A 26,662-nucleotide genomic window follows, 5' to 3' on the forward strand; every position below is an offset into this window, starting at 1 on the left:
AGCTGTGCTAACAGCCCACATATGTGCTGCTGTTATTGGTCTTACAACCTCACAGCAGCTGCTAGAAACATTGTTGTTACACCATTTTGACCTCATCTTGGTATGAGATGATGGTCTTTGTCTAGTTTATGTCATACTATGTTCCAGTTTCACTAGAAGTTTTTGTCAAACAGTGAGTTCTTATCCCAGAAGCTGGAATCTTTGGGTTTATCAAATAGTAGATTACTATAGTCATTGACTACTGTCTTATGTACGTAATCAGTTGCACTGATCTACCACTCTATTTCTCAGCCAGTACCAAATAGTTTTGATGATTGCCACTTTATACACTAGGTTTAGATATGGTACAGCTAGGCCACCTTTCTGTGCATTTTTTAAAATAAATTCCTTTTTTTCTTGAGCTTTTGTTCTCCTAGATGAATTTTGTTATTATTTTTCCTAGTTTGCTAGAATATTTTGGTAGTTTGTTAGCATGACACTGAATAAGTAAATTAATCTAGGCAGAATAGTCATTTTTTTAGATTAGTTTGGCCTACCTATGAGCAATTGATATTTTTCCGATTGTTTAGATCTGACTTTATTTGTGCTAAGAGTTTTATAATTGTGTTCATGTAGTTTGTGGGTTTGTCTTGGCAGGTAGACTTGCAAATATTTTCGATTGTCTATAGTTATTTTAAATGGAATTTCTCTTTTTAGCTCTTTCTGCTGGACTTTGTTGGTAATATGTAGAAATGCTGATGATTTATATGGGTTTATTTTATATCCTGCAATTTTGCTAAGGTTGTTATTTGTTTCAATTAGTTTTTTACTTGACTCTTTAGGATTCTCTACATATACCATCACATCATCTGCAAAGAATGACAGTATCTTCCTCATTGCCTATTCTAATTCCTTCAATTTCTATTTCTTATTGTTATTGCTAATAATTCAAATACAATACTAAATAATAGATGTGATGATGGGCATCCTTGTGTTTACCCTGGATCCTATTGGAAAGGCTTCTAGTTTATCCCTATTACATACAACGTTTGCTGATGGTTTTAGATGATTACTGCTTATCATTTTAAGGAAAACTTAATTTATTCCTATGCTTTCCTAATGTTTTTAATAGGAATTGTTGTTGTGTATTGTGAAAAGCCTTTTCTGCATCGATTGAGATAATTATATTATTTCTGTTAGTTTTGTTATTGATGTAGTCAACTGTACTAATAGTTTTACGCCGAAAAAAGCGAGCAAGACACAGATATAAATTTTGAAGTAGATTTATTCAAGCACATGACTGTTTGGAGTAAAGACTCAAATCGAACACCCCTGAGCAGTGATAGGGTCAGGGAATTTAAAGGGAAATACCACAAACTGCCATGGTCAGATCTTGCAGAAGCAGGAACTTATAGAAGCAGAGAAAAGCAATTGGTTAATACCTAGTTTTAGAGCCTTATAAGGAAAGTGGTTAGGTAGCAACTTCCAGAACAGGGAGGGTGACTGCGCTCTGGGCAATTTTCCAAAATTATGCGTTGGGCGGTTACTTTCTACCGAGGGAGGGGTTCCCACGGTGTGACTTTATTTCTGTGAAGAAAGGAGCACAAACTGTGGGGCAGGATGGGGTGGGGGAGGGGTAAAGCAAGGGATAGGGCACAATGTTCCCCAATTCTTTTTTGAAGTGCATCAATCCCTTGACACAATTTCAGGGGATTCATCATAAGAATCAGGGGGACTGGAATTTGCAAACTGGTAATGGGGATCCCTGACCAATAGCAGCTTAACAGAATTTATGCGGGAATTGACAAATTTCAGAAAACAATTAATGAAGCAGGGGCCCACAACCAGGACTATAATAAGGAGGAGGAGGGGACCAGCCAGGGCTGACACCAGAGTAGTGAGCCCAGGGGATGTACGGAATAGGGCCTGATATCAGTTCTCAGAGGTTTCTAGCTCCCTCTGTCTATTGGCAATATTTTGGCATACCAACCTCAGGCTTTCCTGCACCACCCCAGAGTTGTTACCATAGAAACAACAAGCCTCTCCCAGGGCCGTGAATAGGCCACCCTGCTTAAGAAAAAGAAGGTCAAGCCCTTTGTAGTTCTGGAGGACCACCTCTGCCAGAGAGTCCTCTTGTTTTTCTAGGACTGAGATGGACTGCTCTATGTGGTAGAGGTCAACGTTTATCTGTGCACTTATAGCTGAGATCCCCTTTGCCTAGGGCTGCAGTCCCAGTGGTGGCAGAGCCCACAAGCCCTAGGCCCAGTAAGATGGGGATGAGGAGTGGTACCACTCACCTTTGACAGTAACTCGGTTGCCTTTTGGGGGAAAAATAGCACCAGCCTTCCTCACTCAGGAGGAGGGAGACCTGGGGAATTATGGCCTCCAAGATGCACAGGGTTTTGTTGGTGTCTGAGGAACATGGTAGCAGAAACACACTGGGTAAGGCTGTCGTGACACGCCCACCAGGCTTCTGGAGGGGCCAGGAACTAGTCTGAGCTGGAGGCCTGAATCTCCTGAGTTTGTTTGCAAATGGAGCCACACTGAGAACCCGACAAAGTGGTGCTAGATGATGTGAGGCAAAGGCCTGTTCCCTGAACATGCCCAAGGGTGAGCCGTGGTTGGTCCCACTTACAATTCTCCCTGTTGGAAGTAGGGTTGATGGAGGCATTTAGTGCCACCCCTACATAGTAAGGAGGCTAGGGCTTAACGTAGATCCAACAATTTTTGCGCAGCATGTGGTTAGAACTGTTAAGTGTCTTATGAACAGGTGACAAAAGGGCAAGCAAGGGGACCTGATAGGTGAGTCTCTGGGAGTGAGGAATTGTACGTCTTCAGGGTAGGTCGGCGTGGATCCAGTGGCCGGCCCCTGTGACAGACAGGATCTGGGCTTGAGGGAACAGATGCTTGATCTCGGAGAAATGATCAGGCTGGATGAATTTATACTTGGTGCCTCTGAGGAAGAGTGTGGGACCAGGGTAGGATTTCTGGAGCTGAGGAAAGTCGAAGATCTTGTCCATCTGGTGGATCAGGGCTTCAGTGTTGACCCTCCACTTGAACTGCCCGCTGCTGGCTTTCACCAGATTGGTAAGGAGGAATTGCCATATAGTGGAGTCCTGTGTCCTCCATCCTGACTCAGCAGCCACCTGGCTCTCCTCCTTAATGAGAGGACTGAGCTGCTGGTCTGCTACTTTGTGCACTTGGGAGAGGGGCAGCTCCTTGGGTATCTGTACTGACTTTATGGCTATCAAGTAGGAAGAGATGTCTGAGATGGCTGTGGTCGGCAATGGGCTGATGTCCACTGAGATCAGGCATTCCACCAGCTCTGGCCTCTGCAGTGCCAGTATCATGGCTGTCTTGCCCCCCATGCTATATCCGATAAGGATGCAGGGGGCCAGGCCAAGATGGGGCAGGAGGACCTCCACGTTGGCACTCATGGCCTCATAGCTGGAATCAGGGCTGTGTGGGCTCTCTCCATGGTTCCGGGCATCCACTATCAGCACCTTTCTTCCAGTTGGCTGCTGAAGGGTCTTGCCGATGGTCTGGACATTAGTTTTGCTGCCAAACAATCCATGCAGGAAGACCAGGGGGAGGTGGCTGTCCTTGGAGTCCAGCAGCTTGTGGGAGAGGGGCACCAGCCTGGGCCTGATGCTTCGGTGTGTGGTCGGTGTGGTGTGGGCTGGGCCACCTGGAAGGCAGAGGGAGCTTGCAGGCCACCCCCCAGAGGCCCCTCCAGGCCCAGCTCCAGAGCCACATGCTCCTTGCTGCTTCGGCCCAGCCTGGATGTGAAACTTTTTTTTAATTGTGCTGGGAGTGGGGGGATGGTATGTCTTCAGGGTTTTGGAAAGTATTCAGGACTGTTTGTTCCCTGTAGTGATTACCCAAGTAGAGCTTGGCTTGGGGGCATGGGGATTGTGAGGGACCACAGCGAGGGGTAATAGGAGGATCAAGAAGAGTTTTCGGACAGTCTTAGCCTTTGGGGGTCCTTGAGGGGCTCTGCCTTCCATTGTGCAGATGCAGCTGCCTTCATACAGCTGTGGTGGAGCCATACAGGAATGGAGTCAACCTTGATTTCAGACGGGGTGGTCAGGATGACAGAATAAAGGCCCTTCCACCTAGGCTCGAGACCAGAGGCTGTATGTTTCTGGATTAGCAGAGAGGCCCTGATGAGGGTTTGGGGTGAGAGGTGCTCGACACCCCAAAGTACCAACACGCCGGGTCCTGCCGAAAGAATTCGACTCAAGCTTTCTCAGCCAAGGGAAAGGATAAAGTTTATTAAGAGTTAGCCAAATAAGCCTGCCCCGAGAGAAACCACCCCTTGCGACGCCTGTAGGGAAAAAGGGCCAGACCCATCTGAGCTAGATTGGTTCTGACCAACCTCATGGAGGCAAGATGGAGATTATATACACAAAGGTTGTGGGAGGGATTGAGGGGTGGTCTGGGGTGACCAGAAGAGGGGTCTAGGGAGGGACTTAAGGATGAGGTCAGACTCCCGGGTGGGGGAAATAGCTGAAGGCTATATGGAAATGACAACCCATCAAGGGCTGGGTTAGCAGAGCTAGGGTATAGATATTTTGATCAGGATTAAGGATGGGAAACAGGATTAAGGGTGGGAAACAGCTGACAATAGAGGACTGGGCAAGGTAGGCATTTGGGCTTAATGGTTATAGCCTCAGGCCAAGGCCAGGTCGAGTGGCAAGATTCAAGGAGAGTTCAAGGATTCAAGGGGTTCCCAGAGACTGTGCCCTCATCAGCCCCAGGCTGGAAGCAGTGGAGGTGGTCAGAAGTTGGAACAGGCAGGGCTTCCCGGACAGATTTATGGAGCTGAGACTGCATGTGCTGCAGGCCCTGTAGGAACTTAATGAAGGAGGCATAAGGAGGAAGAATAGGAGGGGGCCTCCGGACAAGAATTTCAAAAGGGGTCAAACCAAGTTTATTAGGCGTGCATTGGCTGCAGAGCAAGGCCAGAGGGAGCAGTGACCCAGTTGTCAAGGGCTTCCAGGAGAAGTTTAGACAGAAACTCTTTAAGGGTGTGGTTTGTTCCTTCAACCGGACCTGAGTTCTGGAACCTGTAGGCACAATGCAATTTCCAGTCTGCCCCTAAAGCTCTGGCCACACCCTGATAAACTTTGACAACAAAGCTAGGGCCATTATCTGAGCCAATGAATGCTAAGGGGAAGGCTGAAATGAGGGATCAATGCATTCAAGAGTTTCCCTACAACCACCAGGGCTGTCTCTTTCTTAGAAGGGAAGGCTTCCACTCAACTCGAGGAGGTGTCAACAAAGACTAGGAGATATTTAAAACCTGTTGTTGGTGGTTTGACTTAAGTAAAATCTACTTCTCAATGTTCCCCAGGTTGTGTTCCCCATAGTCTTACACCCAGCGTGCCCAGCATGGCTGTCTTTGCCTGTTTTGCGTTCACTTGGGCACAGGACATGCATCTGGTGACTGTGCTGGTAAGGATGTTATCTAGGTGGGGGATATAATATCTGTCCCTGAGTAGCTCCCCAAGCTTTTGTGACCCCAGGGGTGTGATCTGATGGAGTCTTTCCACCCAAATCCCTCCCCAAGGCATCAGGCACAAAAGTCTGGCCATCTCCCAAAAGCTACCACTGCTTGAATCTCACCACCACTGACTGTGGGCTGGAACTCTGAAAGCAGCCCCTGCCACTGCTGCCACCTCCCATGTCCCGGGGCTGGGGCCAGACTGTGCTCTTCTCTCACCCAAGTTCAACAGAGTTTTCCCAGGGACCTTTTATGATGTCTTGGTGTTTGTGGATTGAGAAGTCTGGAGACTACCACAACTGCCAGTGGATTCAGGCCACTGAGGGCTGCTCCAGCCCCTTCTGTGCTGGCACAGGCCACACTAGGCCGTGCTCTACTCCCAGCCTAGTGCAACAAACCCTTCCAATGAACCTTGCAGGCTGACATGAGCTGGAGATCTGCCTCACTCTCATTTTGTGGTTTCTGTAGCCCTAGAATTTGTTTAGAGTCATGTTTTACTGGTATTTGAAGGAGTTTGAGGGGAGCTCAATCAAGTCCCAGCTTTTACATCACTATCTTGGCTCTGCCCCCTGGAGATTTTTTCTTAGGAAGTTCACTGGTGGCTTCTTCAGTTTATTTTTCTAAAACTGTAGTTACTGCTTATTTATTTCTTCTTCTGTAAATCTGGGTAATTTATATTTTTGTAAATATTTATCCATTTCATTTAGACTGTCAGATTTATTATCATATAGTTGGGCAAAATACCTCTGATTTATTGATTTAATTGTCTTTTCATTGGTGGGGAATTAACCCACTTCACTTTTGAGCCTGGTAATTTGGCTTTTTTCTTTCTTTTTTAAAATCAAATTAACAAAGGTTTATCTATTTTTTTGGGTTCCCCCCAATAAAACCCTGACTTAGTTTTATTTATTAGTTCAATCATTTTGATTTTCAATTTTATTAACCTCTCCTTTCATTTTCAGAATTTCTAATTTGGTATTTAATTGGAGATTTTGAATTTGTTCTTTTTTGAGCTTTTTAGTTGAGTGTCTGATTCGTTGATCTCCTCTTTCTCTATTTTATTCATGTAAGCATTTAAAGATATAAAATTCCCCTAAGTACTGCTTTGTCTATATCCTAATAGTTTTGGTATGCTGTCTCACTATTGTTATTCTCTTTGATAAAATCATTGATTATTCCTATGATTTGTTGTTTGATGAACTCATTCTTTAAGATTAGATTATTGAGTTTCCAATCCATTTTGGCCCATCTTTCCATGGCCCTTTATTACACATAATTTTTATTGCATCATGATCTCAAAAGGATGCATTAAATACTTCTGCCTTTCTGGATTTGATTGTGAGGCTTTTATGCCCTGGTACATGGTCAATTTTTGTGTACATGCCATGTACCACTGAGAAAACCTTAACCTTTCAATTCCCCTTCAATTTTCTGCAAAGCTCTATCATCTTTAACTTTTCTACTTACCTTTTTTGGTTTATTTTGTGGTTAGACTTGTCTAGTTCTGAGAGGGAAAGGTTGAGGTCCCCAACTAGTACAGTTTTCTTGTCTATTTCTTCCTGAACCTCACTTAACTTCTCAAGAATTTAGATGCTGTACCACTTGGTACATTTTTGTTTAGTATTGATACTATTCCATTTTCCATGGTACCTTTTAGCAGGATGTAGTTTCCTTTCTTGTCTATTTTAGTTAGATCTATTTTTGCTTTTGCTTTATCTGAGATCAGCATTGGTATCCCTGTTTTTTGTTGTTTTTTTTTTTTTTTTACTTCAGCTGAAGCACAATATATTCTGCTCCAGCCTTTTATCTTTATTCTGTGTGTATCTCTCTGCTTCAAATGTGTCTCTGTGTTGGTAAGCAAAATGGGCTCTTAGCACTCAGTTCAACCAAGTGCCCTTGAAGAGTTTGACTTTTGTTTCCTTTGGTTAATTCAGTGTAGTTCATTGAGTCTTACTAGGTAGTAAGCCCCAGGCCCAAACCGCTATTAGGTGCTAAGCCTATTTGGGTGTGAAGCTCCCAGGGTACTAAGGGGAGGTGCTAACTCGAGAGCCAATCATAGAAGCCTAAGTTCTGGTCATTCAGATGACTTTTGAAGACATCAGAAATGGTATAAGAGAAGACAGAGCCATTTGCTCAGGGGCTCTCACTCATGGTGGTGCATGACGTGGAGACTCCAGGCAGCTGTAGCTAAGAGCCCTCCAGCTTGTAACCTGGATGTTGTGACCTTGGGCAAGTCACTTAACCCCAATTGCCCTGCCCAAAAACAACAACAACAAAAAAAAATAAAAAAAGAAACTTTGAATGTCCCATATTTCAATGAATGTCCATCCTTTCCTCTGCAACGTTATGCTCAGTTTAGCTGGGTAGTTGATTCTTGGTTGTAATTCAAGATCCTTTGCCTCCTGGAATATCATATTCCAAACCCTCTGGTCCTTTAATGTCAAAGCAGCTGAGTCCTATGTAATCCTGATTATGGCTCCTTGATATTTGAATTGTTTCTTTCTGGCTGCTTCCAGTGTTTTCTCCTTGGCCTGATAATTCTGGAATTTGGCTATAATATGCTTTGGACCTTTCATTTGGGGATCTTTTTCAGGACATGATCAGTGGATTCTTTCAATGATTATTTTACTCTCTGGTACTTGGATATCAGGGAAGTTTTCTTTGATAATTTCTTGGAAGATGGCATCCAGACTCTTTTTTGATCATGGCTTTCAGGTACTCCAATAATTTTTAAATTATATCTCCTGGATCTATTTTACAGGTCAGTGGTTTTTCCAGTTGTCTTCCATTTTTTTTTCATTCCTTTGGTTCTGTTTTATAATATCTTGTTTTCTCATAAAGTCACTAGCTTCCACTTGCTCCAATCTAATTTTTAAGGTGGTATTTTCTTCAGTGGTCTTTTGGACCTCTTTTTCCATTTGGCTAATTCTGCCTTTCAAGGTATTCTTCTCCTCATTGGCTTTTTGGAGCTCTTTTGACATTTGGGTTAGTCTATTCTTTAAGGTGTTATTTTCTTCAGTATTTTTTTGGGTCTCCTTTAGTAAGTCATTGACTTGTTTTTCATGGTTTTCTTGCATCACTCTCTTTCTCTTCCCAATTTTTTCTCTACTTCTCTTACTTGCTTTTCCAAATCCCTTTTGAGCGCTTCCATGGCTTGAGACCAGTTCATATTTTTCTTGGAGGCTTTTGATGTAGGCTCTTTGACTTTTCTTCTGGCTGTATGTTTTGATCTTCTTTGTTGTCAAACAGGGAGTCTAGAGTTAGAGTTTGAGTTTGAGTCTGAGTTTGAATCTGAGTTTGTTTTCGCTGCCTGTTTATGTTCCCAGCCAACTACTTGACCCTTGAGCTTTTTGTCAGGGTTTGACCGCTTATAGAGTAGAGAGTACTTTGTCCCAAGCTTTAGGGTCCAAGCACTGCTGTTTTCAGAGCTACTTCTACTCCACCATCACTGCAAGCTCTGTCACAGCTGTGCTTCTCCTCCCCCAAGAACCACCAACCAGGACCACAATCCAGATCCAACCAGGGCACAGCAAGAGAACTTTCATTTGTGGCCACAAAGCACTCCTTGCACTCCCACTCTGATCCACTGCTAGATTCCTCCCACCATGTGAGCCAGGGACTCAGGAAGCAGCCTCAGGAGCTTCCTGCAGTTGCCGCCGCTGCTGCTATACCACCTCTGCCATCCCCAGGGATGGGGCTGGACCTCTCTAACCTCGATCCTGCAGTTTCCCACTAACCTGTTTTTGGCATTTGTGGATTAAGAAGTCTGGTAACTGGCACAGCTCAATGATCATGACCCTAAGGCCTGTTCGCGCCAGCTGACTCCAGGTCTGGTCTCTCCTGGCGTGGCCCATGCTGGGCTGTGCTCCATTCCCAGCACTGTCTGTTAGACCCTTCCCAGTGACCATCCAGGCTTTTCTGGGCTGGAGACCTATTTCCCTTTGCTATTTCATGGGTTCCGCAGCTTTAGAATTTGTTCAGAGCCATTTTTTACAGGTGTTTACAAGAGGGGGTCTCACAAAGTACTGGAAAAGCAGTTTATTATTCTCTTTAACCCATAGGGTTCCATATGTTGTGTCCACATCATATAGAGGTGTTAATAAATTGTATAAGGACATCCAGGACCAGGGCAATTAGGGCCCTTACATTAAGACCAAAGCTGAGGTCATCACAGAAGGTTTCTACTATATCTGGTTGGTCCCAATAAGCATCTGGTTTTTCCACCACCCTTCCTGATCATGTGGAACTTCCCCGGTCTTTGTATAAAGATTTAAGAGATAATTGGAATGAATTTTCCCTCACCACCAGCCCATGAGGGCTGTTTTCCCTAAGACTTGAGCTATTGTAACTTGGAGGAAGAAGGGAGGGGCCCAAATCACTGTGGGAACATCAACTCTATTAGGAACTGCTAGATACTGACAGCTACATTACTGTTAATTCCAAGGGACACTCAATAACTCCAAGGGAATATTCCAAATATTTTACTGGGAGTATTGAGGAGAAGACTACCAGAGAAGAAAGCACCCTTACTTAGGTGAAGGGAGTAGGGCAGAAGAACTTTTCCTTATTCTCATTTGTGGTGGCTAATCAGAAGTATAATATGGGGATGGATATTATAATATGAGTTCTTGGCAGTCAGTACCACATTTCACTACATAGTCATTGCAGATTGTATGCCAAATGTTTTTGCAAAAAAAAAATGGGGTGCAACTATGACGCGAAACATTTTTTTTGGTTTTGAAGGCTGGTAACAGCTTTATTGGTTAAAGTCTGAAACATTGCTTGTGGTGCCCACTATAAAGTGGACAGGAGCCAGGGTGCTGAGCTTCCTTCAACAGTAGGAGGGGCTCCCTGGTCCCTAGAGTGCTGGGAGTGCTTGAGCTAGTGGAGATGGGAGACGACCAACTGCTAGGCCAGGAAGCATTTAACACTGGTCATGAAGTCTTGGGGTTGGTCGGCGTGGATCCAGTGGCCGGCCCCTGTGACAGACAGGATCTGGGCTTGAGGGAACAGATGCTTGATCTCGGAGAAATGATCAGGATGGATGAATTTCTGCTTGGCACATCTGAGGAAGAGCGTGGGACCAGGGTAGGATTTCTGGAGCTGAGGAAAGTCGAAGATCTTGTCCATCTGGTGGATCAGGGCTTCAATGTTGACCCTCCACTTGAACTGCCTGCTGCTGGCTTTCACCAGATTGGTAAGGAGGAATTGCCATATAGTGGAGTCCTGTGTCCTCCATCCTGACTCAGCAGCCGCCTGGCTCTCCTCCTTGATGAGAGGACTGAGCTGCTGGTCTGCTACTTTGTGCACTTGAGAGAGGGGCAGCTCCTTGGGTATCTGTACTGACTTCATGGCTATCAAGTAGGAAGAGATGTCTGAGATGGCTGTGGTCGGCAATGGGCTGATGTCCACTGAGATCAGGCATTCCACCAGCTCTGGCCTCTGCAGGGCCGGTATCATGGCTGTCTTGTCCCCCATGCTGTGTCTGATGAGGATGCAGGGGGCCAGGCCAAGATGGGGCAGGAGGGCCTCCACGTCAGCACTCATGGCCTCATAGCTGGAATCAGGGCTGTGTGGGCTCTCTCCGTGGTTCTGGGCATCCACTATCAGCACCCTTCTGCCTGTTTGCTGCTGAAGGGTCTTGCCAATGGTCAGGAAATTAGTTTTGCTGCCAAACAATCCAGGCAGGAAGACCAGGGGCGGGTGGTTGTCCTCGGAGTCCAGCAGCTTGTGGGAGAGGGGCACCTGCCTGGGGCCGCTGCTCCCTGTGTAGCCAGGGCCCCAGGGAGGCTGGGCCCCAGGGAAGCTGGGGTAGTGGGGGCTTGCAGGCCACCCCCCAGAGGCCCCTCCAGGCCGAGCTCCAGTGCCACATGTTCCGTGTATCCTCAGCCCAGCCTGGATGTGAAACTTTTTCTTAATTGTGCTGGTATTGACTATCCCTTAGTTTCCACCAGTCTTGCACCAACCTTTCACTCACTGAAAACTCTTTCCACAGCTCTGTTTTCATGCTGTTCAGCAAACACTATTACTTTCAGTAGGAAGTCCACAGAATAGTTTTTATATTTACCCATAATCAGAAAGAAATGCTTCTCATGTTAATGTATCACTGGCAGATGAACCATACAGTTTAGCCAGTGCAGGAAGATGCAAGTCTTAACCCTATTAAGTGACTTACTCATGGCAGCTTCATCTGCCCACCTGCTCCCCTTGCACCTATGACTCTTCTTTGGGTTGAGTGATAACACCATTATTACTGCAGTGCTCTAAACAAACCATGTAAATCAGTTTTCAGAAATATACTGTGACAACAATACTGCTTGCAGCTGCTGTGGAGGGTAAGGCCAATAACACCAGCACACAGGAGGGCTCCTAGCAGAGGTTCTTTGATCTGCTTTTCTAAGGAAAGAAACTTTAAGGGGTTTACAATCTCAACTTAATTAAACATATATGTATATATCATTCACTTAGTTCAGGGGCAAAAGTCAGCACCCTGAACTTCCGAGCAAATACAAGCAGAAATTACAAACAGAGAAAATATCACAAATCAATAGACTAGCTTCTAACTGTCCGGCCATAGTAATAGATACATAGTTTGCAGAGAGAGAGAAGTACCAACATCTGGGTAGTCCAAGTCTGGGGGCTCTTAATAGCTACTCAGAATCTCATCTGGCCAATTCACACAAACACTTTTCCTATGAGTGAGCCCCAAAGCAAAATGCTACCCTCAGAGTATATGTACTGTTTCCAATCAAGGATTCTTGATTCAATCAAAAACTCATTATTCAAACAAAGTTTAGACTCAATCAAAGGCACTTGATTGCCTTAGTGCTGAGAAGCACTCCAAAAGAAAAAACAGCAAAAAGTCCCACTTTGCTTGCCATTATGACAAGACATTTGGCCACCATGAGAAGGTAATAGTAAATTGTGCTATTTACCTGCATTTCAATTTAGAAATCACACTGCATCACCATCTGCCACAGGCCATTGAGGTACTTAGTTTTAATTAAGTTGATTCCAAAGCTTCACACTCCATAGTGGCTACCCAAATGAATAAGAACAGAAGCAGCACCGGCAACATCAAGAACACAGCTCAGATTATGAAATAACACTCAAGCATGCACAATATTTATTCATCACATATTAGGCTCAGGCTCATCTCATGGCCAAGAGGTCACCCACAAGAGTGTTGAATGCCATGTGCCCAGGGACCAAAGTTAAGGCTATCAAACCCATTTACTTAGTAACCTCTGACTCAGCCAGCATAATATTTCCCTCAGTGAAGGTCCATGGGATCATAGCACTAAATATTTGACCCTTTACAGGCCTCCAAAAAGGGGAGAGATGTCTCCTCCCATGGTACCTAAATAAAGAATCTCTCAATTGCATCTAGAGACTCAGAATCACAATCTAGTCAGCTGGGGGAATCTTCCTACTCTTCACATTCATGAAGAATCACTCGAGTATGAATTCTCTGATGGACATAAAGTAGTGTCCTTAGTTTAAAGGTAATCCCAGACTTAAATGTTTCTCTCCAGAATTAGTTCTTTGATGTTGAGCAAGTAGTGTCTTCAGGATGAAGGTCTTCCCACATTCATCGAATTCCTAAGGTCTCTCTCCAATATGAATGCTCTGATGTTGAGCCAAAGATACATTCAGGTGGAAGGCTTTCCCTTGTACGTTACATTCAGAAGCTATGAATTATTTGAAGTTGAGAAAGATCTGACTTGGGGTGGAAGGTCTTCCCACACTACTCACATTCATAAAGAATTTCCCCAGTATGAATCCTTTGATGAAAAATAAGATGTGGCTTCTTCCTGAAGGCCTCCCCACATTCACTACCCACACAAGCTTTTTCTCCAACATGAATTTTTGATATCTAATAAGATTTGAATTGCAGTGGAAGGCTTTCCCACACTACGGAAATTCATGAGGAAACTTAGCAGGATGAATTTTCTGATGGACATAAAGTAGTGTACTCCTTCTGAAGGCCTTCCTACTTGCATTATGCTCTTAAGGTTTCTTTCCTGAATGAATTCTCTGATGTACAGTAAGGTGTGACTTACTCCTGAAGGCCTTCCCACATTCATTACATTCATAAGGTCTCTCTCCAGTATGAATTCTGTAATGCTCTGTAAGTCGAGTCTTATCCCTGCAGGCCTTCCCACATTCGCTGCATTCATAAGGTTTCTCTCCAGTATGAATTCTCTGATGCAGAGCAAGGGGCTTCTTGGTAATGAAGGCCTTCCCACATTCACTACATTCATAAGGTTTCTCTCCACTATGAATTCTGTGATGCATTGTAAATTGTGTCTTGTCTCTGAAAGCCTTGCCACATTCACTACATACATAAGGTTTCTCTCCACTATGAATTCTGTGATGCTTTTTAAAATGTGTGTTATATCTGAAGGCTTTTCCACATTCACTACATTCATAAGGTTTCTCTCCAGTATGAATTCTGTGATGCTCTGTAAGTTGAATCCTATATCTGAAGGCCTTTCCACATTCACTACATTCATAAGGTTTCTCTCCAGTATGAATTCTCTGATGCACTGTAAGTTCTGTCTTACCCCTGAGGGCCTTCCCACATTCACTACATTCATAAGGTTTCTCTCCAGTGTGAATTCTATGATGCACTGTAAGTTCCCTTTTATATCTGAAGGTCTTTCCACATTCACTACATTCATAAGGTTTCTCTCCACTATGAATTCTGTGATGCACTGTCAGGTGTATTTTAATCCTGAAAGTCTTTCCACATTCACTACATTTATAAGGTTTCTCTCCAGTATGAATTCTACGATGCATTGTAAGTCCAGTCTTATATCTGAAGGCCTTCCCACATTCACTACATTCATAAGGTTTTTCTCCAGTATGAATTCTGTGATGTACTGTATGTTCCTTCTTATATCTGAAGGCCTTCCCACATTCACTACATTCGTAAGGTTTCTCTCCAGTATGAATTCTGTGATGCATTGTAAGTCCAGTCTTATATCTGAAGGCCTTCCCACATTCACTACATTCGTATGGTTTTTCTCCAGTATGAATTCTGTAATGCTCTGTAAGCTGAGTCTTACCCCTGCAGGCCTTCCCACATTCACTGCATTCATACGGATTTTCTCCCATAGGAAATCTCTGATGCTTTAACAAATATGTCTTATCTTTGAAGTCCTTCCCACATTCATTATCTTCTGGATGTTTATCGCCAGTAAATTCTCTGCTCCATGGACAGCTGCTTCTGGGAATATCTGCCTCTGGCATCCAAGATGCTTCCTTTCTTTCCAAATGGTAGATCACATCTGGTTTGGAAACTGCAAATCCCAAAGACTCCAAGTTCCTATAGTTCTCCAGCATCACATCTCTGTACAACTTTTTCTGAGATGGGGTCATCTGCAGCCACTCCTCTTTGGTGAATTCCACGGCCACATCCTTGAATGTCACTGATTGCTTTTGAGGCCTGGCTGTCAGCACAGGAGCCATTCCCTCTTCCTCAAGGCAAGAGGGGCAGAGGCCAGAGAAGGTAGAGTCACAAATCCTAGTGGTCTGCTTTCCTGTGTCCTCTCCTCCCACAGTTCTGAGAGCCCTTGCAGTTCTCAGAGTCTTTGTAGTCTTCTCTCTCTTGTTTCTTTCTCTTTCTCTGGCTTCTCTCTCTCTCTCTGTCTCTCTCTCTCTCTGTCTCTCTCTCTCTGTCTCTCTCTCTCTCTCTCTTTCTCCTTCTCCTTGGGATGAATTCTCCTTGTGAATTCTCAGTTCTGCATTCTGTAGATTCTCCAACCTCTGGATTATCACTTCTCTGAGTTCTGAGTTCTAAATTCAATGGCTATCCTCTGGGTATATATACCCTTTTTCAGGGCCCAAAGGATTCACAACTCTCATGACCTAATTAGCACAAAGGTGTGGACCTGTGGCTTCACACCTAATTAGCAAAAAGTTGTGGGCCTGGGGCTTATCACCTCATTAGCAAAAGAATGTGGGCCTTCCAGAAACAAGCCTCCTCTAATGAAGCTTCCTTAACTAGCTTCACCTAAGGCTTATTAAATGGGCATTGAAGATCTTTAATCACTGATTAGCATCACATATAGTGACAATGCTGGTGTGCTGAGAATTCTAGGCCTGAAGCTCACAATGTATAAGAGATAAATATGAATCCATATGCCACTGGTAAATACATTACTTCTCTGTTTACCTTTTAAGAGGCATGATGAACAGAATTATGCCATGTGAGGACTACACAATGAAAGGTTATAAACCAATTTTTGGACTGAAAACACAGGCTGCAATGATTATGGGGTGGCGATGATTATGTGGTGAAATATGGAACCCTGCAAGGACACAGTTTTATATCTTTATAGTAATTCTATTCAGGTTTTTCTTGCTGTTGTTCAGTCATTTTCTATTTGTGTCCAACTCTTTGTGACCTCATTTGAATTTTGGGGTTTGTTTTTGTTAAAGACACTGGAGCAGTTTGCCATTTCTCCACTTAATTTTGACAGATGAGGAACCGAGGCAAACAGGGTTATGTGACTTGCCCAGGGTCCCATAGCCAGTAAGCGTCTGAGGCCAGAGATGAGTCTTCCTAATTTCAGCCATGGCACTCTATCTATTTGCCACTTAGCTGCTCATTCAGGCTGTTGGGGGTAGGGTTAAATGATATAGCCCATGGAATTGCCTGAACCATGTAGTACAGTTAATAAAAATATCCAGTTCCAGAGGTTGGGAAGAAACTCTAGTAAAGGAGATGAATTAACCTGGAGTACTTCACTATAAAAACTCCTGAGATTGCACTTGGTGTTTTCGAGCAGATCATTAGAAACTAAACAAAGTTGCCACACCAACTGCTGTAGTTACTTTTTCCTTTTTCTGAATAACAGACCAGGCAATTCCGGATCTGAGCAAATGACGTGGTTATTAATCTTTGATCTGCATTCAGATTCCAGGGTTCCTTCTGTCTATGTGCATAGCATTTTCCATCGTGAGTCTTTTGGAATTGTCTTGGATTGTCTTGGATATCAGGGCAATTTTCTTTGATAATTTCTTGGAAGATGGAGTCCAGACTCTTCTTTGATCATGGCTTTCAGGTAGTCCAACAATTCTGTTACACTCAAATTGAAGCCCACCATTAATCCCCTTTATATTCTTGTCTTTGTCTGTGCCCTACACCCTGAAATGGCTTGAAACAGCTTAAGGCATAGTTCAGGGTAGATTGCCCAAGGCTAGTCCCCTGACCCCCCTTTTTCCTGAATCAGCATTCTGTATATTCTCTCTACATCAGTATTATGTGCAAGGACCAGTTTCAGGGTAGAGTATAAGTTTATCTTAAGTAGAAACCCCCTGTTACCAAATAGCCCCACACCCTGGGTTATGGTGCAACTACTCTGCTGACCAAGCCAGGTCCCTCCACTCAGACTATAGCTGATCAAGTAGGGGTTACTTTCTGGGAAATTCCACCTGGTACCCTCCACCCAGTTATAGGAAACTGATCACGATCTAAGAGGGACCCCCTTGTCACAGGATGGTCGCACCCCTGAATCCTTGTGCCATATTCCTAAAATTAGCCCTGAGCTATGGATCTAACCAATGGCTGATCTTTGCTTCTGTACATCATTGCTTCTGCTAGCAACCCTCCCAAATTCTGTAATTGTGGTTTTTGCCTTTATAAGCATTGTAGTCCCTCAGTTCGGGATTGCCTGATTTGAGTGTACTTTGAGTATGTACTCCAGGTAGTTGCGCGCTTGGCCAATAAATCCATATTTAAATTTACCTTGAACTCAGGTCTTGTCTTGCTGTTATTTTCTACACAACAATTCTTAGATTACTTCTATTGGATCTATTTTCCAGGTCAGCTGTTTTTCCAATGATGTAGTTTACATTTTCTTCTATTTTTTCTGTTCTTTCAATTTTGTTTGACGGATTCTTGATGTCTTATAAAGTCATTAGCTTCCACTTGCCCAACTCTAATTTGTAATGAATCATTTTCTTTAGTTAGCTTTTGTACTGCTTTTCCATTTAGCCAATGCTACTTTTTAAGGAGTTGTTTTCTTCAGTGGATTTTTTTTCTCTTTGGCCAATTGTATTTTTTAAGGAAATATAATTTCTTCCATCAATTTTGTCCTTCCTTTTCCAAACTGTAGATTTTCTCTTGCTTACCTCTCATTTCTTTCCCCATTTTTTTTCTATCTCTCTTATTTGATTTTTAAAATCCTATTTGACCTCTTCTAAGAAGGCTTTTTGGGCTTGAGGCCAATTCACACTCCTCTTTGAGTTTTCCCAAGTAGGCATTTTGACATTGCTGTCCTCTTCTGAGTTTTTGATTGGATCTTCCCTGTTGCCAGAATAGTTTTCTATGGTCAGGGCTGTTTTCTGGGTTTTGCTCATTTGTTAAAATTGAGCTCTGCTCCTTGGGCACAGGGGGCACTTTCCCAAGCTTCTTGTGCTGGGGTACAGGTGCCTTGTCCACTGCACTGGGGTGACCCAACCTAGTCATACTTTTTGTGCCCTGGGTTCCAGGGCTCTCAATTCACCTGTTGCACTGGGACTGGAAGCCTTACAACTGGTCTGCTGTGACACTGGCCTATTGAGACAGAATTGTGGGTTCTTGATTGCTGATCTGTTCTGTGGCTTATAACCTCCTACTGGCTTGCTCAGAAACCACCAAGGCTGTGCGTCCCTTTTACTCAAATGAGACAGACATTTTCTGAAGTCCTAAGTTCCTTTGGGATAGAAAATTGTTTCATTCTGTCTTTTTGTGGATTCTGTCCCTCCAGAATTCTTTTAGAGGCATGATTTAAGGTTGTTTCTGAGGGAAACTGGGGAGAGCTCAGGCAACTTCCTGGTTTCTGTCCACCGTCTTGTGTTCTTTCTTTAATTTGGTGTAATTGATTCATGATTGACAACTTCACATGGACTTTGAGATGTAATTGATATACAATGGCAATGGTGATGAGATGAACAATTTTCTGTTTCAGTAATTTGGAAATACATTCGACTAAATTGAGACCACTTGATTGGTAATGGGTTTTGTTTCAAGTTTTAAGTACGTAATATTGCTTATGGTATTATTATGTTTTTATATTCTTTTATATTGTGAAATTTGCTAAATTATTTTATTGTTTATATTGTTAGGAAAGCAACTTCTTGAACAGACAGATTTCAGAAAAACCTGGAAAGACTTCTATGAACTGATGTAAAGTGAAATGAGCAGAACCATAAAAACAGTGTACACAGTATCAACAACATTGTGTGATGATCAACTATGAATAACTCAGCTCTTCTCAGTAACACAATGATCCAAGACACATACAAAGGACTCAGGAAAGAAAATGCTGTCCGCATTCAGGTAAAGAATTAATGGACTCTGAATGTAGATCAAAGCATGGTTTTTTTCCACCAACTTTATTCTTTCTCATGCTTTTTTTCCTCTTTTGATCTGATTCTCCTTTCGTAACTATGACTGACATGGAAATATGTTTTACATGGTAGCACATGTATAACCTATATCAAATTGCCTAACATTTTTAGAAGAGAGGAGAAGAGAAAGGGAGGGAGGGAAAAAATTTGGAACTCCATAGCATTGCTAAAAATTTTCTTGACATGTAATTGGGGAAAATAAAATACTATTAAAAAAGAGGAAGAGTCAGGTGGAGAAAGAAAAGGGAGAGAGAGGGAGAGAGAGAGAGAAGAAGAAGAAGAAGTAGGAGGAGGAGGAGGAGGAGGAGGAGGAGGAGGAGGAGAAGAAGAAGGAGGAGGAGGAGAAGGAGGAGGAGAAGAAGAAGAAGAAGAAGAAGAAGAAGAAGAAGAAGAAGAAGAAGAAGAAGAAGAAGAAGAAGAAGAAGATGAAGAAGAAGAAGAAGATGAAGAAGAAGAAGAAGATGAAGAAGAAGAAGAGAATTTTTCTCCTCTGCCTCCCCAAAATGTTTAGCAGAGAATCTTGTTATTGATAAATTTCTCCAAATCAGAGAGAGATCAAAAAAAAAAAAAGAAAAGAAAAATAAAGCAACTTCTCTTATAATCTGGATGTTGTTAGAATAATGATTGTACTGTTAAAAGAAGTTTTAAAATGGGTTAGGAATCTATTAGGTCATTTTCTCGGCTTTGCTGACCACATACTATCATATTCTGAAGTACTTAAAATTCCAGTTTTGCCTATATTTAAGAGGAAATTTCATTTAAAATTATTTGGCTATCACCTATGAAAATTATGAGATTGTTAACTAAGTTATTTTGAGTTATTGTTATATTATTGTTATAATGTTTAAATCTATCAAGTATTTACATAGGTATTTTAAAAAGGAAAATTGATTAATGTATGGGAAACCATACAAAAAAGGGCCTTAAAAATCTCCTTTATAAACTTAGGATTCTTGGAACCATCTAGTCACAAATTCTTATCAACCTCGTGAAAGACCTTGCTGTGTTGTGAAATTCCTACTGAATAAATGGGATACAAACACTTGATGCACAAAATGGGATTGTAATTTTCAAGTCTATTTGTGAGGTAAAGTGAGCTTCATCTGAGGTTATACATACGTAAGTTAATTTGTAGGTTTATAGCAATTGACCAGCATTGTTTTTCTGAAGGCTGGATTGAACTATCACATATTCCATCTATGGGGACTCTATAAGGTAATTATTTTCTTGATTTCTAGTGATGTATTTTAGGCCAGTTTACACTCGAGGAGAAGGTAAAAGGAAGAAAAAGATACTGAGTAAAATTTTAAAGATCTGGTAAACTTTGTTATTGTGGTGTTGTGCCAAAAAGAGCAAGTGAGACCTAGATATAAATCAAGCGTGTGACTGTTTGGAATAAAGACTCAAATCGAACAGCCCTGAGCAGGGGTAGGATCAGGTTATTTAAAAGGAAAAAACACAAACTGATATCTGGGGCAAGATGGAGGGTAAACTGGGGGGGGGGGGCAGGGCACAACAGTGGTAAGGCTTATTTAATTGGTTATATTGTTTGCCACTGCTTCACATAGAAAAACTGAATCTCCTCCCCAATGTAAACACTTTTTGATTGGGGTGGTAGTGGTAAATAAGAATTTGTGGTAATTTGGAATTTATTTTGTTGTGATACTTTGGGAATTTATTTCTAATACTTAAAGGCATTTTACACCAACTTAGTTTTACTAAACTGCAATTTTAAGGATTTGCTTTTGCTTTAAAGTTGGATAAAATATATCTGTAAGCTTAGAGGTTTCCAACTAATTTACTTCATTAAATTATAATGATTGCCTTTTAACATCAGGATAAATTTTAAACTGCTTTTGAGAAAGAGAAATACTTTTTTCTGAGAAATACTTTTTTTTGCTGATGAAATTATTTAATTTTGAAAATAGGTTACTAGGAACTACACACCTTCATTTTCAGTGCTGAGAGAAAATGCCATCCCTTCAAAAAGACTCCCTCACCTACACTCTAATTATGCCTGTGATATTAACAATGATTCCTGGAACACGGGAAAAGAATGTAAACAAAAAACTGTGAGCTCCTGGGCAAGAGCTACAGTATCCGAAGAGGATCAAATTCCCCTTTAGTAGTATACATTTCCTAGAGCCACAATTTTGAAAGTTTCTTCAAAAAGTGACTATCTTTGGGAATGTGTCATTTGTGCCAACTCCAAGGGCTACATAATCAACTGATAAGAGATATGGTAAGCTGTCTGAATACCTTGCCCCTCTCTTGGCTCAGGAAGGCCCCTGTTTAGTTTCTTCAGGGGGCATGACTACATTGTTGAGGAACAAGCCAACAGGCAGGGTAGACAGCAGAAATGGTGACAAGGAGGTCTCAGTTATGCTTTGTCATTTTCTCTCTTTTGTAGTTATATTTGTCTTTGATGGTTCCTTCCCAATGTTTTCTCACTATTACCTAGAGCCTCATTGCTGCTTGGGCATGTTGGATCTGTGTTCTGACTACTGTAATTTGATACCAAAAATTTTCTCATTGAGCAATTTCAGAGACGGTTTTCCACTCTTTACTTGTGTCCAGGAAGGTTTATATTTCTGTGTGGCCTGTATCTTTCTTTTTGGGATGATCAAGAATAAATCATTATGCAGGGCATATCAAACTAGGAGCCTGCCTTTAAGAAGTTCTTCCACCTCCTTTTGGACAACTTGGTATTCTTCTCCATGTTTGACATCCGCTGGCCAAATCCCACTAACATATGCTCAGCAATCAGTCACTTTCTCTGTTGGCTTGAAGTACTGTATTTCCCCATGTATAAGATGCACCTGTTTTCGAAAAATTTGGGGTCTAAAAACTGGGTGCGTCTTATACAGTGGTTGTAGTTTCTTTACTTGCATTTCCTGCTTTTTCGCTCTTGTTGTCTTTGGGCTCATTGTTTTGCATTTGTTACCAGTATATTAGGTTATGTTTTGCCACGTTCTGCCCAGAAATGGCTCAGAAAAGATTTTTGTACACTGCTGAATTCAAGTTAAAAGCTATCCAGTTTGCAAAAATGAATGGAAATTGTACTGCTGAACATAAGTTTGGTCTTCCTCCAACTGAGAAAACAATCCAAGACTGGCTACGGGAAGAAGAAACCCTACTGAAAACACCATGGCAGAAGAAGGCCATGAGAGGCAAGTCAGCAAAATGCCCTGATTTAGAGAGGGAATTGAAGATATGGATTGAAGAGCAAAGGGCAATTGGAATTCCTGTGTGCACAAAGATGGTTCAGCATGAGGCAAGAATTGCTGATGAAAAAGAAGTTACTGATTTCAAAGGAGGACACAATTGGTGCTTCAGGTTCATGAAACGGAATGGACTAAGCATGAATACATGCACCAGACTTGCCCAAAAGATGCCTGAAAGCTATGAGCAGATGAATAAAACTTGAAATCCAATAACTTTATGTAATACATTTTTTTTTTCAAATTTCAGGCCCCAAAATTAAGGTGTGTCTTATACATGGGGAAATATGGTACTTGTCATAAAAATACTTCCCAAACTGGTTCAAGAAGGACACTCAGGCAAGGAGGTTTCCTTCCCCATTTGGCCCTGCTCCCACCATCTCACAATCCCTAGCTATGGCTTTGATCATACCTTCAAATGCCACTTTTTTCACCAGTGACAGATTTCTTTCCTTCAGACCCACTTTTTTTCAGGCTATTTTTGCAGCTTCTGGACCAATGGCAGCTTCAATATCCTTAGGATCTACATCATCAAACCAGATGTCTGATTTTGTGGGTGGAGGAGAGACTGATTCTTCTGCTTTCCTCTTCTCATGCTTGATGTCCCCTATTTCCTGGTGAAGGTCACCATTCTTTCTTTTCTTGGTTCCAATTCCAATGTCTGTGCCCTTTGTTTCCCTGCACTTTTTATGAGGGACAACAATCATTCAAAGATCCTAAAGAAATAGAAGCCTTGGAGGAAGGTTGGCCTATTTTGCCTTCTACCTTTGGTAGTTTTGCATCACTGTGTTCTTCCTTTTTAGAAACCCTTCTGCCATTCTGGTGGTGGTGTTTTGTTGTTTTCTGGCTTTCCCTGGAGAGGCAGGAACAGAATTTTCTGGATTTGCTGGGTTTTTTTTGTTGTTGTTTCAACAGCTCCTGCAAGACCTTCTAGTTGTGGGAAAATACTTGTAAGCCCTTTGCAGGGCAGTGCTGCCCCTGCCACTGCCCCGGCATCCTTATTCTCTGTTTTCTTGGAAGCTTCTATTCCCACCATTAGGTATTTTTTCCAGAATTTCTTCCACTTCTTTTTTTTTCTATTGGGGTTCTCGACAAGCTCTGGCTCAGCCACAGCACAGCCCTTGGAAGGTTTGGGGAGGCCAGCCTTCACTTTCATCTCAGCTCTATTCAAGGGCCCTGAGGCAGCTCAAGCCCTGTCCTGCCCCGCAGGCTTAGAGATCTCTCTCCAGCTGCTTCACATTAGAGCAAGAAATACTTTTAAGAAGGAATGTTGAAGTAAAAAAATCTTTTGTATAAATGTTTAAGTGAAAAAAAAAACTGTGATTTTTAGAAGGCCTAATGAATTTTATTTATTTATTGTAATAGTTTGATGGGATTGATAACTATTGAATCCTGTCCTACTGTGATTAGGAAGACTCTACTGCTTGAGGAGAAAACTTTTTTGGGATCCTGAATATTCAATTTGAGTTTCATTCTTAAGTTTCTTATGTACTTAGGGGTAACCATAAATGGGTGCTTTAAGAAATAAGTTAGCAGTAAGCAATCGATGGGACCGTGATCTGAGATCTAAGGTTAGTGAATATCTGTCTCTGGGAATGAAGCAGGGAAGTTACCTTGGGAAGGCTAAAGCTTTAGGGTGTAGGACTTGAAAACGAGTTTTGACACTGTTATAACCATGCCCCTATTTCTAACTCTCATAGCAAATTTCTATTATCACAGTAGACTAACAGTGGAAGTTTGTTATGGCAATACTGGATCTATTAGTTATTAGACTAATACTAAAGCATCTGAATTACTGTAATAAGCTGGAAGTGGGAAAGATCTTGCTGTTTATCTGAATTTATAGTCATTCCATGGCCTGAGCAAGGGTTGAATTAGTACTTGTATATATATGTATAAGATGCAGTTCCTGAAGCATCTCCTTCTTTCAGAATGATATAATTATGCAAAGATAGAAAAGACTGTGAAACAAAGATATGAATCTACTAAGTTGTGTGGTTGAAGTCAGGAACCTCTTTTGTTCATATTTTAAAGAATAGGATTTCAGTACAGTCAGATATATTAGTGGAGAGTAGTAACTTATGAGCTCCCTTGTGTTAAACTTAATGGGAAATCTGATTTAACTTATGTTTGTTATTCAATCTGGGATTAGAACATGTGTGTAGAGCATGTCCTGAAATGTGGGCAAACTACTGTAGAGTCACCTTAAAGATGTCCCCATTGTTCAAAGGGATTCCAAGAGCAGAAGTCTATGTTTATGTACATTTGGACATAGTCAATAAATGAACATGTTTTACTATGGACAATGTTTCATATAATTTGGTCTCTGTATACAATTTGGGATTATGATATTTTCATATCCCATCCCAAGTCTTGTTTATTATCAAGTATCTAAAAGCAAAAGCATTTGTGTAATGTTGAACCTAAGGATGAAAAAGCATCTCCTTACCATGAATACTAGCTATATTGAGATAAGTTGTGGTTTCTCATGATGAACCTCTTAGTGTTACCAATGTGAGATTATAGTCAACACTTATTGTCAAGGAAATGTGATTCTTGAAAACAGAAGCCACCGAAACCTATGATTATTGGAATTTGCTATTTAAGACCTTATGGGACTATAACTGATGTCATTCTGATTCTGATTCCAGATATGATCATCATGAAATGCTGTGAAGTCAATGATCCATGATATCAGCAACCCTATGAGATTGCCTACAGGTGGAGTTCCCATAAGAAAGATTGGGAGAATGAGTCTTTGCATGGACCGAGGTAGGATTATTCAAACTCCATTTCTCCAGGATAAAATTTCCTCTTAAATGGAAAATATCCCACCTGCCTGACTTTAAGCCTGGCTCAATGCAACTGGCCATCTATATAACATTTTCTTGGAATTGACATGAAGTAAGGCAGGCATTATTCCCTTACTGTGCAACTATGTCCAAGATTCTTCTTTTAGGCAAATTTCTATAAGCATAAACACAACTAAGTAGTTCTTTTAGGTTAGTGCTAAACTACATCTGAGTTACTATAGTGAGATGCAGGTATTAAATTTGAGCTATCTGACCTAAAATTTTTGTCCTTTCTATATTCTAATCAACTAAGAAGATGAGTATTTGGCCTTGTCCTCTATCTGTTACTAGTTACATATTCCTGTGTTAAGTTAAGGTTCTTTAATTTCTCGCCATACTATAGGGATAATTAGGTCAATGATGTAAAGACTTGGGAAACCAGGATATAATTCTATTGTTTGGTGAAGTTAGTATCATAGCTCTTTCAGTGCTGTTTTAATGAAAAAAATCACAGCACAATTAGTTATTTTGACAGAAGAATGGTTTGTGGTCTATCTTATACAGGACTTAAAGAGAGACCTACTTTTGCTAGAGATTATTCACTTGAATATGACTAGAAGTTTAAAATCTTTTATTATGAATAATTTGTTGATAAGCATTGTGTTGAAAATTGATTACTCAATGTGTTTATGTATCCCATCTCAGAGTGTTTTTTTACAACTGAAGTTAATCTGGCAACTTTTAAATGAATTTCTTTTCGTATTGAAGTATATCTTCTCATAAAAAGTGTTCTGTTACTAATTCCTTAGCACAATACCACCCTTCTAATGGGGGAATGAACAATGCCAAGTGTAAAAATTGGGTTCTAATTTTTGGTTTGTATCCAAGTTTTTTTGATATAGCAACATGACAGTTGGCCAACCTAAAATTGTAAATTCTCTGGTCTAAAAGTTTCCAAATTTTATTTTCTAGTAATAGAGACATAAGGTCTCTTGACTTGGCTATTGGCAAAGTAAATTTAAAATTGTGTTCAGACCAATTTTGTAGGAGATTTTTAGCAGAGAAGAGGATATGTACCAGTGACCTGAACCAGAGAAGCCAGTCAGCTGGAAAATGCTGACACCAAACCTAAACCAGAGGGCTGCATCAGATGTTTCCAAAGAATTAGAAGGCTATAGGGTATGAGACTTCTGTGAAAGGGATGATCTTATTTTTTATTGTTTCTTTTTCTTTTTCTTCCTTTTATCTGTAAGGACTACTTATCAAAGGGGACTGCCCATTTGATTTTGTCAAAGCACCAGTCAATCTTTCCCTCCTTTCCATACATTGTTTTCCCTCACAAGCCCCTTAGTTAGAAATACTTAATGAAATGCTTGTCATATCAGTGAGTGATTCATTGAGGAGACTCTGTCTCTTAATAGAATCAGAGAATTGAGGAGGTCCAGGTTTTTTCCTGTCCCATTTCTTTGTTCTAAGCCCAGCCTTTGAAGGACATTTCTGACCTCTGCTAAAAATTTATCCCACCTAAACCATCTAACTAGGTGAATTTCTGCCCATTGTGTTCTACTCAGGTTTGGGTGGGGATAAATTTTTTGATTAGATTGCTCAAGGCTGGGTAATTTAGAAATAAATGACATAATCAAAGTTAATAGATCCGCCTCCCATTGCAATATTCATTCTCTCTTATTACTTGTTAACCAATCAGTGTTGATTGCTAGCATCAGGATCACCCACTTTTCCAAGGGCATATACACTGTGAGCCT

At 41.5% G+C, this 26,662-nt stretch overlaps 2 protein-coding genes and 2 pseudogenes across 2 annotated transcripts; all 4 read right to left on the reverse strand.

Annotated features, from left to right (window-relative positions):
- Positions 1–2,813: 2,813 nt before the first annotated feature.
- On the reverse strand, positions 2,814–3,735 carry LOC118851127 (protein ABHD11-like). Its single transcript, XM_036760664.1, is given in 2 exon segments — positions 2,814–3,657; positions 3,659–3,735. Coding segments are annotated over 2 exon segments (921 nt in total).
- A 6,658-nt stretch (positions 3,736–10,393) lies between these two features.
- LOC118849505 lies at positions 10,394–11,357 on the reverse strand (annotated as a pseudogene).
- Positions 11,358–13,495: 2,138 nt separating this feature from the next.
- Positions 13,496–14,959, reverse strand: LOC118851128 (zinc finger protein 501-like). Its single transcript, XM_036760665.1, has one exon. It carries the CDS (start codon positions 14,957–14,959, stop codon positions 13,496–13,498), a length of 1,464 nt encoding a protein of 487 aa, XP_036616560.1.
- A 6,307-nt stretch (positions 14,960–21,266) lies between these two features.
- LOC118849628 lies at positions 21,267–23,263 on the reverse strand (annotated as a pseudogene).
- Positions 23,264–26,662: the final 3,399 nt, after the last annotated feature.

This window comes from Trichosurus vulpecula, chromosome 5 (genome assembly GCF_011100635.1).
Source record: "Trichosurus vulpecula isolate mTriVul1 chromosome 5, mTriVul1.pri, whole genome shotgun sequence".
In the NCBI taxonomy this organism is placed as follows: Eukaryota; Metazoa; Chordata; class Mammalia; order Diprotodontia; family Phalangeridae; genus Trichosurus; species Trichosurus vulpecula.

Bases quoted from the DNA above. Each gene is read 5' to 3' on its own strand.
- LOC118851128 (XM_036760665.1), bottom strand. From the start codon at position 14,959: ATGGCTCCTGTGCTGACAGCCAGGCCTCAAAAGCAATCAGTGACATTC.